The 17,177-nt window shown below is 35.1% G+C and overlaps 1 protein-coding gene across 4 annotated transcripts in view; it reads left to right on the top strand.

The window, feature by feature from the left end:
- Positions 1–9,795, top strand: part of TECPR2 (tectonin beta-propeller repeat containing 2) — a 44,140-nt gene extending 34,345 nt beyond the window's left edge. For 3 of the 4 annotated variants that reach the window (XM_039364794.1, XM_039364793.1, XM_039364792.1), the window contains 4 exons: positions 1–132; positions 7,616–7,757; positions 8,103–8,252; positions 9,136–9,795. The exon at positions 1–132 is cut by the window's left edge and continues 17 nt beyond it. In XM_039364794.1, the coding sequence (XP_039220728.1) occupies positions 1–132; positions 7,616–7,757; positions 8,103–8,252; positions 9,136–9,293 (582 nt within the window). In that variant the 3' untranslated portion in view covers positions 9,294–9,795. Of the gene's footprint in view, positions 133–1,647; positions 6,417–7,615; positions 7,758–8,102; positions 8,253–9,135 lie in introns of those variants that run through there. The other variant, XR_005559322.1, reaches the window with a different exon arrangement.
- The last annotated feature ends 7,382 nt before the right edge of the window (positions 9,796–17,177 follow it).

Genomic DNA, 17,177 nt, shown 5'->3' with positions numbered 1-17,177 from the left:
AGCTTAGCATGTGGAAATCAGCACATCTGGGCCTGTGACAGCTATGGTGGGATTTATTTCCGAGTTGGAACTCAGCCTCTGAATCCAAATTTGATGCTGCCTGCATGGATAATGATTGAGCCACCCATCCAGGTAAAATAACCACTTTTCTTTCAACTTTCAAATAGTCACTTTTCTGTATGATATTGACATGAAACGATCTTGCATTTATCCAGTTATGGATCTAAAGATGTTAAAGAAGATTAAAGCTGTGAGCTTAGAAATTCTGTTGAATAGCTACACTATCAGAATGAAGTTGGGTTGGAACATTTAGTGTGATATTCTGCTGGAATTTCACATGTGACTTTAGGGAGTCCAAGTATCTTCATGTACATGTGACTTCTATGTTGAAGAATAAAAGGATATGAAGTGTGGTTTGTGAATGCTCTGGTTTGCATATGAAAATTTGATGAATTTTACATGTTTTTGAACTAGCCTGGTGATGTGAATACAACACAGATTGTGACATAACTAAGATTAAATTTCTTGAAGCCTGTCCATCAATAGTTATTTTCTGTTTAAAACTGCTAATACAGAATACATTCAAGGCAAACATAAAACTATGAAAAAAGAAAATACCAAGCAGACCTGCTGATATAACTGGTGCTGATTAAAGCACTTGAAACATTATCCCGTCCCTGAAGCCTGAATTTTTCCCAAATTCCTAAATCACCAGTAACACCGCTTGTCTTTGGCATGACTCCTCATAGCAGCTGCAGGGATAATGGCTCCCTCTTCTCTCCTTTTCCCTGCCTCTGGGCCCCTTAGAGCTTTCTCACAGCAAAATCAAGATAACACTCTGAAAGCCATTTCAGTCATATGTTCTCTTATATCATCATTTACTTCATTCTGCATATGTCAGGATTGGCAGCTGCTATTCATTGCAGAGGTAAGCAGATAGAAAAACAGAAGGGACAGAATATTAATTTCCACTTTGCACCTCACTCCAGTGATTACCATCCTGCTGTCCCCCATACTGAAGAAGGGAAACAAGCAGTGACCAAAGCAACCAACTTGTGACTTGAAGGCAACAACTTGGTTCATAGTGGTTTTATTTGTTATATCTTCTCAGCATATGAGTTGATTCAGTAGTATCTAAACCCAATAAAGAAATAAATAAGATTTTGCTCTCTTGCCAAACAACAATACAAAGTAAATAAAACAAATCTTGGTGAACAAGCAATTGTTTTATTTTCCATAATTAACTAATAATTTGTTTATATAATAACACCTGGTGTTACTCCATGCAAATTTGAAAATAGCAATAGCAATAGCACTTAGACTTATATACTATTTCACAATGCTTTACAGACTTCTATATGCAGTTTACAGAGTCAGCATACTGTCCCCCCAAAATCTGGGTCCTCATTTTACCAACCTTGGAAGGATGGAAGGCTAAGTCAACCTTGAGCTGGTGAGACTTGAACTGCCAAACTACACCACTTGAACTGCCAAACTGCACCACCATTATCTTGTCTAAATAAATAATGTGCCAAAATCTGCTAACTTTAATCTACTGTTTAACCTGCAAATACTTTGTATTGAACCATTTAGAGTACATTGAAAGTCGATTATTTTGACTGAGATTATGTTGTATCATATTCACAGTGATGGGGATGAAGTGCACATACAGCCTAGGATTTCTTTGAAATATGAAGCTCTGCAAGTATAGTTTTCTCCCATTTGATGTATTTCCTAACTTACAAATCAATTTGCCAATGAAGTGCTACATTTTCTTACTCATTTTAACACTCCAAAATTATGTTCTGCTGGCCATACTTACACAATCATAAATCTGCAACCTAAAGATAGTGTCATCTTGCTCAAATTTTCTCAAGTTTCTTAGATTAATTTAGCCTTACCTCTGCTGTTGAGTCTGGCCTGGGGAATAACTGGTAATTAAATGATTACTGAAGAATGTGATCTATTCCCTTCATTGGTTCTTTTGGTGGTTATGGGATGGCTCTGGTTTTCTCCCATGTGAAAACAAATATAATATATATAATATATTTGTTTTCTATCCTGCTTGTATTGTTCATAAATTAAGAACAGTAAATGTCATACAGGGAATAACTAGGATATTGAAGAGTTTTTTTATAACACTATAAACTCATTCTGTTTTTTTCTTAAAATTACAAGCAAGCTGGATAGCTTCCTTTTACTCTATGAGAACTGCACATTTTAAAATCACTGGTTATTTTTGATTGAAAATTTTATTTTCTACACTAGCTTTCAAAAATCTCAAAAGTAACCAATTATCTGTGCTAATTCAGTAACATTTATATAATTCAGCACTATATACTGTAGTTTTACAGAAATTCTTCTTGGGATTTACAAATTAAGCCTGATTTCTTTTTTCCTTTTACAAATTCAAGTATTATATGGCTATAATAGCAGAGGAAGTTTTATTTTTTTAATAGTTATTATATGACACTGTTTAGAACCATAGAATTCTAAATTCAGTCAGTATTTGCAAAGTATCACATCATTATTGATCAATTTATCTTGTGCTTAAAGCACTTCAATCATATACGCACACTTCATATTTTTAAATTAATATAGGGTTCCATTCTAAAATGACTTACGGTAAATGTTTATCAAAATAGAAACTGCTATCATTTTTCCCCCTTCGCTTCTCATATCTTTACGCCTCCCCCCTCCACACATTTCCAGACATTTGAAGGGACCTTTCTATACTATATGAAATAGAGCTGGTAAGACAAGCATTTCTCTTCTCAATTTAAGTTAACTGATCTTAAAATCCAAAAAGCAATTTGAAGAAGTTCTGAGCTACTTCAGCGATCTAGAACATGCTATATTACATTGGAGATCAGGAAACTTTCTTCAACAGGCAGGTTTTTTAAGGGATGCATAGATTATTTTAACTCAAAATCTAAGCTCCATTTATCTATCAGTGTTGGCTTAATCAGTAAATGATACAATATTGAATATTACATTATAGTATTATGTTATGATCTCTACTGCTTTATCAAGGAGTTACTGTAATTGGATAGCCTTAAGCAATATAAGCCCTCAGTTTATTATTGCCTAGGGCTAAAAGTTTAAACATAATCTCTCATTATTGCAGAAATATAAAAATTAACAAATGAATTGATAATTCCAGGAGTAAAGGCATTAGCCTAGAACAGGGGTGTCAAACTGCCGGCCCGCAGGCCGGTTTCATCATACCAAAGCCGCGCCCACCCCATTGCCGGCAATGCAAAAAGTCATGATGTGGCAAGTTTGACAACTGTGGCCTAGAAGCTGGGAGACTGTAACGTCCACTTTAGGCATGAAACCAGCTGTGTGACCTTAAACTAGCCACATTCTGTCAGCCATAGGAAAGAAGGGCATTTCTGCTTGCCGATAAACTGCAGGAACAGAATTTATCATTATTGCAGAATTATTATAATTAACAAACGAATTGACAGTTAGAGCCACTGAGATGAAACAACTTCTGTTTGTTGAAAGCTAGGGCAGCATTAAACAAGAGAAAAATGATACTTAATATAACACTTATTGCCTTGTTTATGGAGAAATGATAAATGATGCTGTTTCCAATGTGGGATTTCCCCCCCCCACACACACACAAACACATATGTCTCAATATGTGAACATGAAGGCCATGATTTATTTGCATAGGCAAGAAAACTTTAAGCAGGGAAAGAAAACTGAAATATAATTTATACTCTGGGAATAAACTTTTAATAGTCCAATCTGAGAGAATGCTGAAGTAAACAGGAGTGTTTAAGTTAGCAGGATATATAGAATCTTTCACATCTAAGATTTTTTAAGACCTGTTGATGTTTGTGTTAACAATTCTGTTCTTGAAGCATACCATCATATAAACAGTTGCTTTCCCATTCTGTCTTAAAACTTCCTAAAAGGGGGCAAATGCACCAACCTAAGATTTTAGAATAAATGGAAGAACTCACCTTATTTATTTTTTTTTCAAATAAAGTAGAAAGCGTAGACTAACGCCTTCATGCCATAGAGCATGGGTCTATTAAAAGGTTTTAAGATGACACTCATGTGTCAGTGGGAGCACATGTTCCGAGTAAATTTTCCTTCGGGTACTGAATTTTACTTTGAAAATGAAGTATGTAAAATGAGATTGCAGGGTAAGCTCAGTGAGGGAATATTCTCATTATAGCAGTGATTGGGCAGTACTATCCTTGAAGTTTGATGGAGTTGCAAATTGTATTTATTTAAAATGAAACCTTACTACCTTTAGCAGCTGGTTTTTCTCTTACTCATTTTATTTTCTCCTTAATTATCTACTTACTATATTTATGTATGTGACTAATTCCTGCTATTAATTTTTTATTGGTACAACAATTTTAGCTTACTTTTCTTTAAAAAATAATTCCAAATTGTTGTGATAAAACCAACCAATAAAGCCATTGAAAATTTAAAACAATACAACATTTTGAAACCAACAGTCATAAAACAGGATCAAAAAAATTGAAATGTGCTAATACTGTAGTATAAGGTCAGCCAAAAGGCTAAGTCAGTCAATAGATCTTTAACTGTACTAAAAGCTAACAAACTTGGTGCTAGCCATAATTAAACAAAGAAACAATTCCATCATCAGTGTGCCCCTCTCTCTTCCCCTCCCCCCTCTCTCTCACACACACCAATGCTTCCCAATGTCAAACTTCAGTGTCTTCAATATAGATATGCATAACATAATAAAATAATATACGTATAGATTTTTATATAAATATGGCCCTATTTCAGCAAGATTAAATTTAGAACACTTTAAGGGGAGATAAACAACTTGTAGCTCAGAGCTGTTTATGCATATCAGTTGCAACCCTCCCCCAGGTTCTCAGTAGCATAATGGTTAATTTTAGTGGCTATTTTATTACTGGATGTTGGTGGCACTAATTTTAGCTGTTTTAAGTATGGAAATGTGAAAGATACTTCCCAGGGGGTTACAGTTCCCATTCTTGCTCTTAATGTGGTCCTCAAAACTGGTCCAAAATTACTACATTCTGGTGATCCCATATGCAGAGGAATGTATTGCAGCCTCGATTCATAAAATTGCTGACCTCTGTTTTGGGTCTGTTTTCTATATTTTAAAGGATGAAATAATAATGTATTTCTTTCTGCTGGACAGGTGAAAATTGGAATAGACAGGTGCAAGTAGAAAACTGCAAGAAGGCAACTATATTCTTGGCAACCTTCAGTTGGATTCCTTTTAAACAGTTGAACTTCTGCTCATGTGGTTTTCATCCAGGTTCTCAGTTATAAAAGAGAGATTAAATTGTTTTGTGATTAAAAAAAGGATTAAATAGGCTGTTTACTTTTCCCCCCTTTAAAGCTCCTTTGCATTTAAAAAGTAGGGATTAGCTATTTGGAAACATAATTTAAGTGATAATGTAGAATTAATCAGAACTTGAACTTAAGAGTAGCTAGAATAGCAAGTACCACTTAACTATTCTGCTTTCTAATGTTAGTCCCTTTGTTATCATAAACAATAAATAAATAAAGGTTTAACATATCTTTATGGTCCACAGCAAAAAATACCTAGTGATGAAGGACATTGAAAATCCATATTTGAATTTGGACTATCAAACCAAGCCAGTGGTGGGATTCAAATATGTGAACAACTGGTTCTCTGTGTGGATGCCGCTTCCGGAAGTCCATTCTGGGCCTGGGAAATAAAAAATTAGCTACCGGTTCTGCTGAAGTGGTGCAAACTGGCTGAATCCCACCACTGGATCAAGCTATATATTTCATCTCTGCTGGAATATAATTAGAGAGCCAGTTTTTTTATAGTGGTTAAGGTGCCAGGCTAAAACCTAGGGGAATATCCGTTCTAGAAAAAAAAATGGTGTCAGGGTTACCTGTAGCTCTGGGATCTCAGTTGAATGAAGTTCATGAAAGCTTATGTGGCCTTTTCAGGTTTTCTGTACAAAGTAGTGTGGGAGATGAAAATATAGCCCCCTTCTCATATAATAAGATAGGGCTAGAACAAACCTGAAATAGGCCCCCACAGAAGTGATTTGAAGCTTTAACTTGAACTTTATGCTGTTTCTCAATAAGGACGTACTATTTGTAATCTGCTGAGTTTTGTGCAATAGAAATTGTAAAGTAGGTAATTCTGTGTATATTTAGAACATAAGGACTGGAACAGTAAGAAATAGGGAACTGAAAGTAGCTGATGGATGCGAGTTCCAATGTACACGGATATATGTGGATAGTTATGTTCAGCAGAAGGTCAACAAAAGTCAGCAGACCATCTGACTACAGTCTTAGAATGGGAAAGGGTATAAAGAGTTGGGTCTGGACCTGATTGATTTGCCATTGGCCTGTAGCTGTCCTTTTGGAATTGCTATACCATATAGTCCTCATTGCAATGGGTTATTAATGTAAGCGATGTTGTGTTATTATGCTTGCTATGTTCCAAATCATTAGCAAAATAAACCTCTGAATCTTAAAGTAAGAATTATTGTTTTGTGTTGCTGTCTCTTGTCTTTTCCATTGGGTTTTCCCACAACAGTAGAAAAGGCGATGGAGACCAACCAGAACATTGATGAAACTCTAGTATATACCATTGAAGGCATTATAAACATAATTTCATTAATTAAATGCATACAACCTTCTAGAACAACTTTTTTAGTTAGTTGGTTTTCAGATAAGATGGACATGCTAGTAAAAATTGTGTTTCAACAACGCTGGACTATTCCAGGAAAGTCTTCATAACTCTAAAATAGTGATTTATACAATAGTATGCATCAAATAATTTCTAAAAATTACAAAACAGAATCTTAAAAATAGAGATCAATGCATTCCATTAATTGTGGTAAAAATAATTTTAATCAGCTTTACATAAATGGGCAGTACTAAAACTTTAGAATTCAGAAAAGGAATTCTAAATTTGGAAAAATTTTGAAGACTGAAGGCACTACTTAAAATTCAAGCAATATCTTCTTTAGAAATAGATAGATAAAAATGTCAAATTGGCAAGATGGAGCAATAGATGGTCTTTGTGACTAGATTTAATAATATGTTAAAGGATTGGACTAATTTTATATTAACATTTTATGGATATATTCTTAGTTTCTACAAATGTTATTCACTTACACATTATCCTATGTATTTATTTCGCTAAGTATGAAACATATTTAACTGCTATATTTTGGATCGTATTTTATGGCTGTTATTCTCATAAATGTATATATATATAAAAGAACCTTTGGATTGGGTTAGAAAAGCACCTTAAGTAATATAACTTTCACAAAATTTGTGGTCGATGTTTTGGACCCTTGATTTCCCTAAACCTAGTTTTATTTTGTACCAGTTGAAATTTCTAACAATTTTCTCCTCTTTTATTATTTGTGCATGCTTATTGGTGGAGGGGTGAAATTGAACCTATGAAACACCATTGATATTCAATTCATGGTGAATATGTAGACATATCACTAAGTATTTCAGTGATGTTGAGATTTTCTTTTTCCAGAATTGACTAATTTGATCAGGGTTTGTCCATTTATTTCTTTTCTCCCTTCAGTTAGTTGCCAATTCAAATAGGATCTGTAACATCAAACACTATGTTTTATTTTTGTAGGCAGCCGGAGTCCACTTGATCAGTGTGTACTCAAGTCCTAATGATCAGAGTCTATGGGCCATTGACAACAAATGGAATGTTCATGTGCGCACTGGGATTACAGAGGAAATGCCAGTAGGCACAAATTGGGACCAGGTTCCAGGTAAAATTACTTAACAAATATATGCTTTGGTTGTAACTTGAATATTGCCAATGCTCGGCCCCATCTTAATTAATGTACTTAAATCCTTGTAACCCATTTTGTCTGTTTATGCAACAAAACCTACTCCCTCTTCCAGCATCCTAAATGTGGCACTCAACAACAACAGCAACAACAACAACATATAGTTCTGTGAAGACTAAAAACTATGAAGATACCCTTTTTTGTTTTGTTTTTATGCTTCGATTTCATTTATTCTAATGAGAAGTTTCTTTTGAATACAGTGTACGTAGTATCTGTCTCAAAGCTGTTTCAGTGGGTTTGTACTTCAAATGTCTTGGCTTTTAGGGCTTCAGGCAAGTGAATTGGTAATAAGCATGAAGACTGTATGGGCGCGTTGTCCAAATGGAGATGTAGCCCGCCGGTATGGCATCACAGATAAAAATCCTGCAGGTGATTATTGGAAGAAGATTCCAGGAAATGTTTCTTGTTTGGCAAGTGAGTATATCTGTGTGTGTGTGTGTGTATGTGTGTGTGTGTATGTGTATACACTAATATGTTATGTAGTCTTTGGGGGATTATAGCAGGAATTCTATTTATTCAGGATCAGAAAGCTGAAATATACTAGCTGTTCTAATCAGTTTGATCTTAATTTCACACAACTCCTCTCTACATTTAGATTTTAAGTCCTTGAAGAGATCTTATTTAATTGTTTTGATCTCCATTTGGAATAACACACTGCCATTGGATTAACTCCTTACTATAGAACACATGAGCTATTCACTATCAAAACAAATGCAGACCATGCAAGCAGATATCTGTACGTAGACAAAGTAATATCAAGCACATTTTATTCTAACAACTACTTTCAACTGAATAATTGGACTTTTTCTGTTTTCTGTTTATTTTTTGATTTAAGCAAAATTGGAAAAAAAATGTTTGTTTCTTCAAACTTAGTTTACAAGTTTAATATATTATTATTGGTTGGTTGCACACTCAACCTGATTTTTAGACTGAGTTTGGCATTTTTATCCACCTTTCTAATCCTTCCCAAGGACCTGGGATAGTCAAATGTCGTTTACTGGTATTAAAGGTAGCTTCATATAAGCTGTTCCAAGTACAGCAGCTGTCTTTTGTAATTGGTGGGGATTTTTTCAGTGCCAATGGTATCCAAGCAGTACTCCATTGTTGTGGTTGTTATTGCAAAGGCATTAAATCAATGAGAAAAGTTAATGCTGATCTCAAATTCCATTGATTTCAATGGCCATATTCTTAAGTATAATTCAGCCTTAATTTTTTCTAGTTGGAAGTAAATTAGATTTCTTGAGTTATTGGTTCTTCTTATTATATACTAAAACTAATTCGCTGTTATTGTTCCCAGTTACCCCTCTAGATGAACTATGGGCAATTAGTTCTTCAGGAAATCTCATTCAGCGCCTCACAAAGACATTCCAGCATTCTCATAACATGCAGAAACACAGTGATGCTTCTATATCATTTCACTCTGATGGTTTTGAGGATGAGTGGGAAGTGATATAAAGTGAATAACAGTAAATAAGTAAGAACACATCCTTGGGAATCCTGTTACTTGGGAAATGCCAAGCTTTTGAAGCCACATTTTATAACATTATCTTTTTGAGATATAGGAGACTAATTTATATAGTAGCCCTTAAATTGTTTAGTAAAATGTCTTGTTCAGTATATCTCAGGTGAGGCAGGCAATGCGCTTAAAGAAATTGTGAACTTGTCTTTATTCTAGAAGTTGTACTTTGACTATAATGTATCAATTTAACCTCATTAACAACAAAATGAATTTGCTGCAGCATGCAAGCTAATGTCTGTACTATGTAGAAATAATTTCTGTTATATTACCTATTTCTCAACCGCTGAAAAAACACTATTTAGTTTTTATCTTGGACATTAATCTCTTAGGAAAAAATGGGGGTATGCCTTTAATAGAAAGGAATAAAATACTGTAATTGTTTTTCAGTGGAAAGCTACACAATTTGATGCTCAGATTAAAGTTTCATTATAACTTTCAGAGCTCTACTGAATTTTCACTCTGATTAACTGGCCTAAACGCATTAGTTCCCCTTATTCTTCTCTAACTTTGAGTCTCTTGTGAATTGAGATTATAACTGTCCAATTTCCCAGCCATGTTAACATGTTGAATTAGAATTATGGACATTTTGGTTAAAAGGTATCTTGGAGGGCTTCTGGTTAGGGGAGATTGCTCCACAATTGCTTATGAGAGCTAAACATAATATTACAAGTCATTTCCATAAAATGAAGGTGGCTCTGGGGGTGAGATTCAGTACCACATTTAGCCTGACAGAATTAAGCCTGTGTTCATAGTAGATTCTGTATTTCCTTTTTACCATAATTTATAATCAAATCTAAATATAGTACTAAAGAAGCTTATCCCAAAAGAAAGGTTGTGGTACTCACCAGGATTTGCCTTTATAATAGGAAATTTTAGCTACATTAGCTAAATCTTGCAATGTCTTATATTAAAATGTTTACAGCAGAGATGCTTAAATGTATAATTTACTGATCACTGCCGCTTATGTATCATAATTACTAAATTTCTTAAGAACACTGTAAGACAAAATATTATCCCAATAGTTTTCATTTATAGTGCTTTTTAATATATATATATATATATATATATATATATATATATATATATATATATATATATATATATATTTGTTTTCTGAGGTTTTCGCGGGTATTTGTATGTAGGTCTTTGGTTGTTCGGGTTTTCTCCCACGTAAAATTGGAAGTGTCTTGGCGACGTTTCGACGAAGTCCCATTCGTCATCTTCAGGCTGGTGTTTTCAGCTTCGTGCCTCGAGCAGCAATGTGTGGTCTTGGCTGTTTCTTCCTTTTAACTGCCAGTGGAGGTATGAACTGATTGGGTGGGAGCTTGGCTGTGTTCTGATTGGGTGGAGGTGTGTTCTGATTGGTTAGGGGCTTGGCTGTGCTCTGATTGGCTGGGGGGTTGGCTGTGCTCTGATTGGCTGGGGGAGTGTTCTGTTTGGTTGTGCTCAGGTTAGTCTGAGTTGCAGAGGGATTCAAGATTTTGGGCTGCCCTGCCATTCCTTGGCTTCGCGTTCGTGGTCGTGCTTCCTCTTCATGGAGGGTGTCAGTTTGCTTCATGTATGGATTGGGGGGTTTAAAGTGGCTAATGATGCAGCTGTGGTCTGGCTTCTGGTTTGTGGTCGTGCCTCATAGTCAGTGTGGCTTTGGGTTTGTTTTTTGCGTGGATGTTTGGTGGTGACATCCTGTGTGGTTTTTGTGAGTGTGGGTCTGGTATCATTTTTTGTGTTAGGGAGTCGTTTGTCAATGAGGGCGGGTTTCCAAATGGCTGGTAGGCGGGAGGTATCATCTCGCTTGTTCATGCTGTGTGGGCGTTTTTCTATCTCGATGGCTTCTCTGATTATTCTGTTATTAAAATGTTCACTTTTGGCAATGGTTCTGGTATTTTTAAAGTCAATTTCATGTCCTGTGGCTTTAAGGTGTTGGACCAGGGAAGATGTTGGTTCCTCTTTTTTGACTGAGTTCTTATGTTCTTCAATGCGTGCACTTATTCTTCTGTTGGTTTGTCCGATGTATGTGGTGGGACAAGTGGTGCATGGGATTTCGTATACTCCTTGATTTTCTAATTCAATTTTATCTTTGGGGTTTCTAAGGATGGTGGATATTTTTCTGTTTGTGCAGAATGCTGTTTTGATGTTGAGTTTATGGAGGATCTTACTGATTCTGTCTGTGATGCCTTTTATGTATGGGAGGATGGCTTTGCCGTTTTCTTGTTCTTTGTCTTGGATTTTAATGGGGGTTTCTTTTTGGATTAGGTTTGTAATCTTATTTCTATGGAATCCATTGGATGTTAGTACATTGGTGAGAGTGTGTAGTTCGGGTTTTAGGTGTTGTTCGTCAGCTAAGCGTTTTGTTCTGGAGATGCGTGTCTTGGCTACAGAGTTGATCTGTGCTGGGTGGTGGTGTGAGAGAGCGTGCAGATAGCGGTTTGTGTGTGTTTTCTTCTGGTAGATGGTGTGTCCTAGGGAGCCATTGGATTTCTTGTAGACTAAGACATCCAGGAAGGGAAGTTGGTTGTTAGTTTCTGTTTCCATGGTGAATTGTATTTTGGGGTGTAGGCTGTTGAGGTGTGTGAGGAAGTTGTCGCCAAGACACTTCCAATTTTACGTGGGAGAAAACCCGAACAACCAAAGACCTACATATATATATATATATATATATATATATATATATATATATATATATATATAGTTATTTTGAAGCAATTATTATTGAATCTGAAAATGAGCTAAGTTAAGTAATATTGGATGAACCTGGGTGGAGATAATGGGATTTTTTTCTTTCTTCTAAAGCTGCCTGATACAACCCTGTATCAATGGATTTTTTGCATAAGAACTAATTTTGGCACCATAGACATATTTATTAGCAGCAGCACTTATATAATTAATGCTCTGTTCCTGTTGATTCTTTTATTTTGGGATGACCAAGTGGCTACATTTGTTTTGTTCTGAGATCTCATTTATTTGAGTCTGCCTCTGAGGGTTTTTGTAACCAACTAGCTGTCCATCTATCCCTAGTTCAATTGGCATATTTCTTTGGAAGCCCTTTGGCAGCTGGGATTCCAGAGCCATCACTTCTCTTCAAGTCCAGAATTTTTGAGCAAATGGAGTGGCATTTATGATGCACTTCTGGCCAAATACTCATATTCTATTAATGAAAAAAATGACATGCTTGCATTTGTGGCCAGCCAAAAATATGTATGAATGTTTGCATGTATATAAACACAATAACACTGTTAAAAATGCGCCCTTCTTTCATTAATTGCTTAGTTTGCTAGATGTTTATATGGTGCATAATAGTGTGATTGGCTTGATTCATAAATATGGTGTTGACAGTTCTTCTAAGCCCAATGAGTTCTTTTGTATCTTCTAACAGTCTGAAATGTTTTCCATCATAGTTTCACTTCCATAAACTTGTGGTTTTTTCTCTATAAGCTTCAGATAAGTGCAATAAACTAGATTTTTTTCTTAAAAGTGTTTTTGTTTTGATATTTAATTTTGGTATGTATATTTATGACTGAGTAAAACTATCCTAAGTTGAATTTATAGAGCTATATTATGAAGATGTTGAGAAAATTAATGCAACTTCCAAGAAAACCTTACAGCTTCTTTTTCTAGGTTCCAAAGATCCAGATTTTTTTTAAAGAACTTGTTATTGCACTCAACAGATTTGAATTTAAAAACTATTATGGATTTTGGTCAAAGTACCCAGTAAAAAATAGTTTTATATCATCTTATAGTAATAAAGGTATTGTTCTATTACTTGCCACAGTTTTCCTTATACAAGAAATAGGCTCTTCAGGTTATACATTACTACATTTTTAACTCAAAATGGATAGAGTATTTACCTGTGAAATATAAGAAAGATTGGAATCCTTGAGAAGCTTATATCTTCACTTCTTTTACAATTTTCTGTTTAAGGATAGTTCTTATTGCTAGCTTATAATAATACAACTCAGATAAAAACAAAGCTGTAATTAAAAATAAATGAATTAAAAACCCAGCTGTTTTATGACACCTTAAAACTTAACATACTTAGTATAGTTAAAACTGTTGTGACTTAAAGTCCAATCAGTTTAAATGCCCCAAACCAGTATTGAAAACAATGACTTGCCTGATCATAGACTTTGAGAATATTGTAAGGTATCTCTTCCATATATCTTCAGCTTGCAGCAGAAAACTCATGTTTAGGCTAAAGAATAAGGAATGTTTATGAACTGTTTAGAACAATCCATATTCCTGCAGCACAAGAACCGGAAATAGGATCAGAGTTTATGAAGTCTTAATAAATAGATGTTGAACAAACCCATGAAGCAACATTATTGTGCCATGTCTTATTTTGAATACATTTCAGTCACGATGTAAAAAAGATGTTGAGACTCTAGAAAGAGTGCAGAGAAGAGCGACAAGAATGATCAGGGTACTAGAGGCTAAAACATATAAAGAATGGTTGCTGGAATTGGGTATGTCTAATTTAATGAAAAGAAGGACGAGGGGGGACATGATAGCAGTGTTCCAATATCTCAGGGGCTGCCACAAAGATGAGGGAGTCAAGCTATTCTCCAAAGCGCCTGAAGGCAGGACAAGAAGCAATGGATGGAAACTAATCAAGGAAAGAAGCAACCTAGAACTAAGGTAAATTTCCTGACTGTTAGAACAATTAATCAGTGGAACAATTTGCCTCCAGAAATTGTGAATGTTCCAACACTGGAAGTTTTTAAGAAGAGATTGGACAACAATTTGTCTAGAATCATATAGGGTTTCCTGCCTGAGCAGGAGGTTGGACTAGAAGACCTCCAAAGACCCTTCTAACTTTATTATTATTATTCTGAGCTAATAACACTTTGACTGGAAAAAGCATGTGAAAACTTTTTTCTCATATTTTGAGAAATTATTTCATCAAATACTCAATTTCACTTGGCTGGTTGTAGATGATCACCTTTGCATTTGTATATGATTTTTAGGTAATAACAGGGGGTTCGGGCTGGTCTTTACATTGTTGTAAAGCACCCAGAGCCATTTGCTTGAGGCAGTTAATGAAATAAATCTTCAGCTCTTCTAAGGAACTAAATTGACTCAGACATTCAATCAAAGTGATAACAATCAGATCTGGGTTTGAAAGATCTTATGGAAATATATCATGCCTTGATTAAAATCTCTATCAAATTCAGAAAAAGAATTATTGGTTATCGGGATGATAGATGCTACAAAATTATTGCCATTTAAATTATTTACTCATGTCATACATTTGTTCAGGAATTCAAGATAGCATACACAGTTTTCCTCATAAGAACAACCTGGTAAGGTAGATTGGGCTGAGAGTGACTGAGCCAAAGTCGGCATATGAAATTTCATGGCTGGTGGTGGACTTGAATTTGAGTTTCTCTGGTATGTTCCGCACCTTAATCACTACACCATATTTTACCCTCCAGCAATCCATGGTCAGATATATAGAAATGTAGAAAATGAAACATTGTTATAAACTTTGCAAGAACAGTCCTATGACAAAATTCACCCTAAGAGCAAAGTGTACAATTCTTCAGGAAGTTGCTGAGAAGGTCAGGGTAATAGCAAATAAATTGAGGCTACTCTTCCATTGAACAGTTAATGAGAAACACAGAATTCAAAGGAAAGAACCTAATGATTCCAACCATGAACCAAGTTAGTGAGAGTATCATAATTTGGAGATACTTTGCAGTTTTAGGATCAGGAACAGTGGATTCTGAATTGTACTAGCAAATTTTACAGGAGAATGCAGAATATCTGTGAGCTGTTAAAGCTCTTAAAGCACAACAACTGCTGGAAAAAAAAATCACACTTTGGAATGACTGAGACAAAATCCTGATCTTTCCTCCACTGAAATGTTATGTCATGATTTGAAGACAGTTCAAACAAGACAGATCCAAAATGTGAGTTGAAGCTGTTCGCTAGAGACAAATTGTCAAATTATCTGCAGGAATGATCAGCAGAACACTTGGCTGAAATTGCTGCTCCTGAAGGAGATGCTATTGGTTACTAAATTTAAAGCTTCCAAAAAAGACAGTAAAATGTACAATATGTGACACAGTACACTGTTTACATAATGAGCCGAGGTGGCGCAGCAGTTAGAGTGCAGTACTGCAGGCCACTTTAGCTGGCTGTGTTCAGCAGGTCAGCGGTTCAAATCTCACCGGCTCAAGGTTGACTCAGCCTTCCATCCTTCCGGGGTAGGTAAAACGAGGACCCATATTGTTGGGGGCAATGTAAATATATGTATACATTGCTTACTGGTGTACACCGCTTAGAGAGTGCACTTAAAGCAGTATATAAGTCTCATAAATAAATAAATAAATAATGTCCATCTCTTTATTAACAAGACATAGAGGGATGTGACAACATTGTAAGTTATAATATTTCAGAATTACATACAGTTCAAAACCACACCACTGAAGATAACATAAATCCTAAAATGTTAGACTGTTAACCTAGATTAACTAAGTACAAGACTGGCCAGAATCCCGTACAAAGTAAGGACACAGGTTTTATAAGGTTATAAGCAATATAAAATTTTACACAGCTGATCTGAAATATTACATAAAATATGGTAGAATGTAGCAGAATATGATGCTGTTGTACATAAAAGTGCAATTTAAGATTTTTCAACATCCTCCCACATTTTAACACAATAATCTCCATGAATGTAGGAAACTTATATTCCAGAAAAAAGTTATGCTCTTTAATGTAATTTTTTTAAAAAAATGGGGAAAACTTCAACATTATGATTGCAATCTAAAATAAATAATGCTAATTCTATACTATTTAAGTATTCTATTTGTAGAACAGTTGGCAAAAAAGCAAAATATCTCTTGAGAAATAGCCCCAACAGGGAAATTGGCTGATTTATACAATAGGAACAATAGTTGACCTCACATATTTCCTCAATTCAACTTATGTATGAGTCCACCCCTATTACTTTGCAAAGCAATTTGGCCTTCCATTATATTACCAATTCAATTACAGTATCACATGAAGAATAATTGCCCTTTTAAGTGAACTTCAAATAAGATTCTTTTTCAGTCTAAGAATTTACTGGTGCATATCGTTTGAAATTGCTTTGGCTATAGAATATTCTACTATAGAAAAAAGATCTCGTCACAAAGTTCTATTAATGTTGAAAGATATAACCACTAATATTTTCATATCAGTTCGTGAAACCCCTAGAAAGTGTGCAGTGGACTAATGGATTAAAGAGCAAGATCTTTCCATGTTCTGCAACAGAAATGCAAAATGTTCCACTTTTTTACTGTAGATCAAGCTAGACTGGGTAGTACTTCAAACTTTGAGGTGTGATCAGTGATACAAGACAAAGTGAAAAAAAAAATCACCCTAATGAGAACTTATTTGAATGTTGGTGAGTATAATGGATAGAATTTACCACAAAAGTATAACAGATGTTGGACCAGAGAGGGAAGCCCCAATATAATTATAGTTCATTTTTATAAGTTTTGAGAATATTGGGGACATTCATTAACTTATTTGAACAATTTATTTTTCCATCTTAAAGAAGTAACTACAGGATATTAACAAACATTAAAACATATAATATAAAAATAAAATAATACAGAATTCAATCCTACTATAACTGAGGCACCTTAAAAAAGCTCCAGCACCAACAGACATACCAGGCTCCACTAATGCCTTGGCCTTAATGCTTGAAGAAACAGCTGTGCTTTATGGCCTTCCTGAAGCTGGGGCCTCTGAATCTTGGAAGGGAGGCTCTTCCAAGGGCAATGGCAGCTCCTCTAATAGGTCACACAAAGAGAAAGACACAAAAAGAAAAAAAA

The sequence above is a fragment of the Crotalus tigris genome, unplaced genomic scaffold (assembly GCF_016545835.1).
Source record: "Crotalus tigris isolate CLP2741 ecotype Arizona unplaced genomic scaffold, ASM1654583v1 scf7180000019856.1557650, whole genome shotgun sequence".
Lineage (NCBI taxonomy): Eukaryota > Metazoa > Chordata > Lepidosauria > Squamata > Viperidae > Crotalus > Crotalus tigris.
This window is presented reverse-complemented; position numbering and strand designations above follow the sequence as displayed.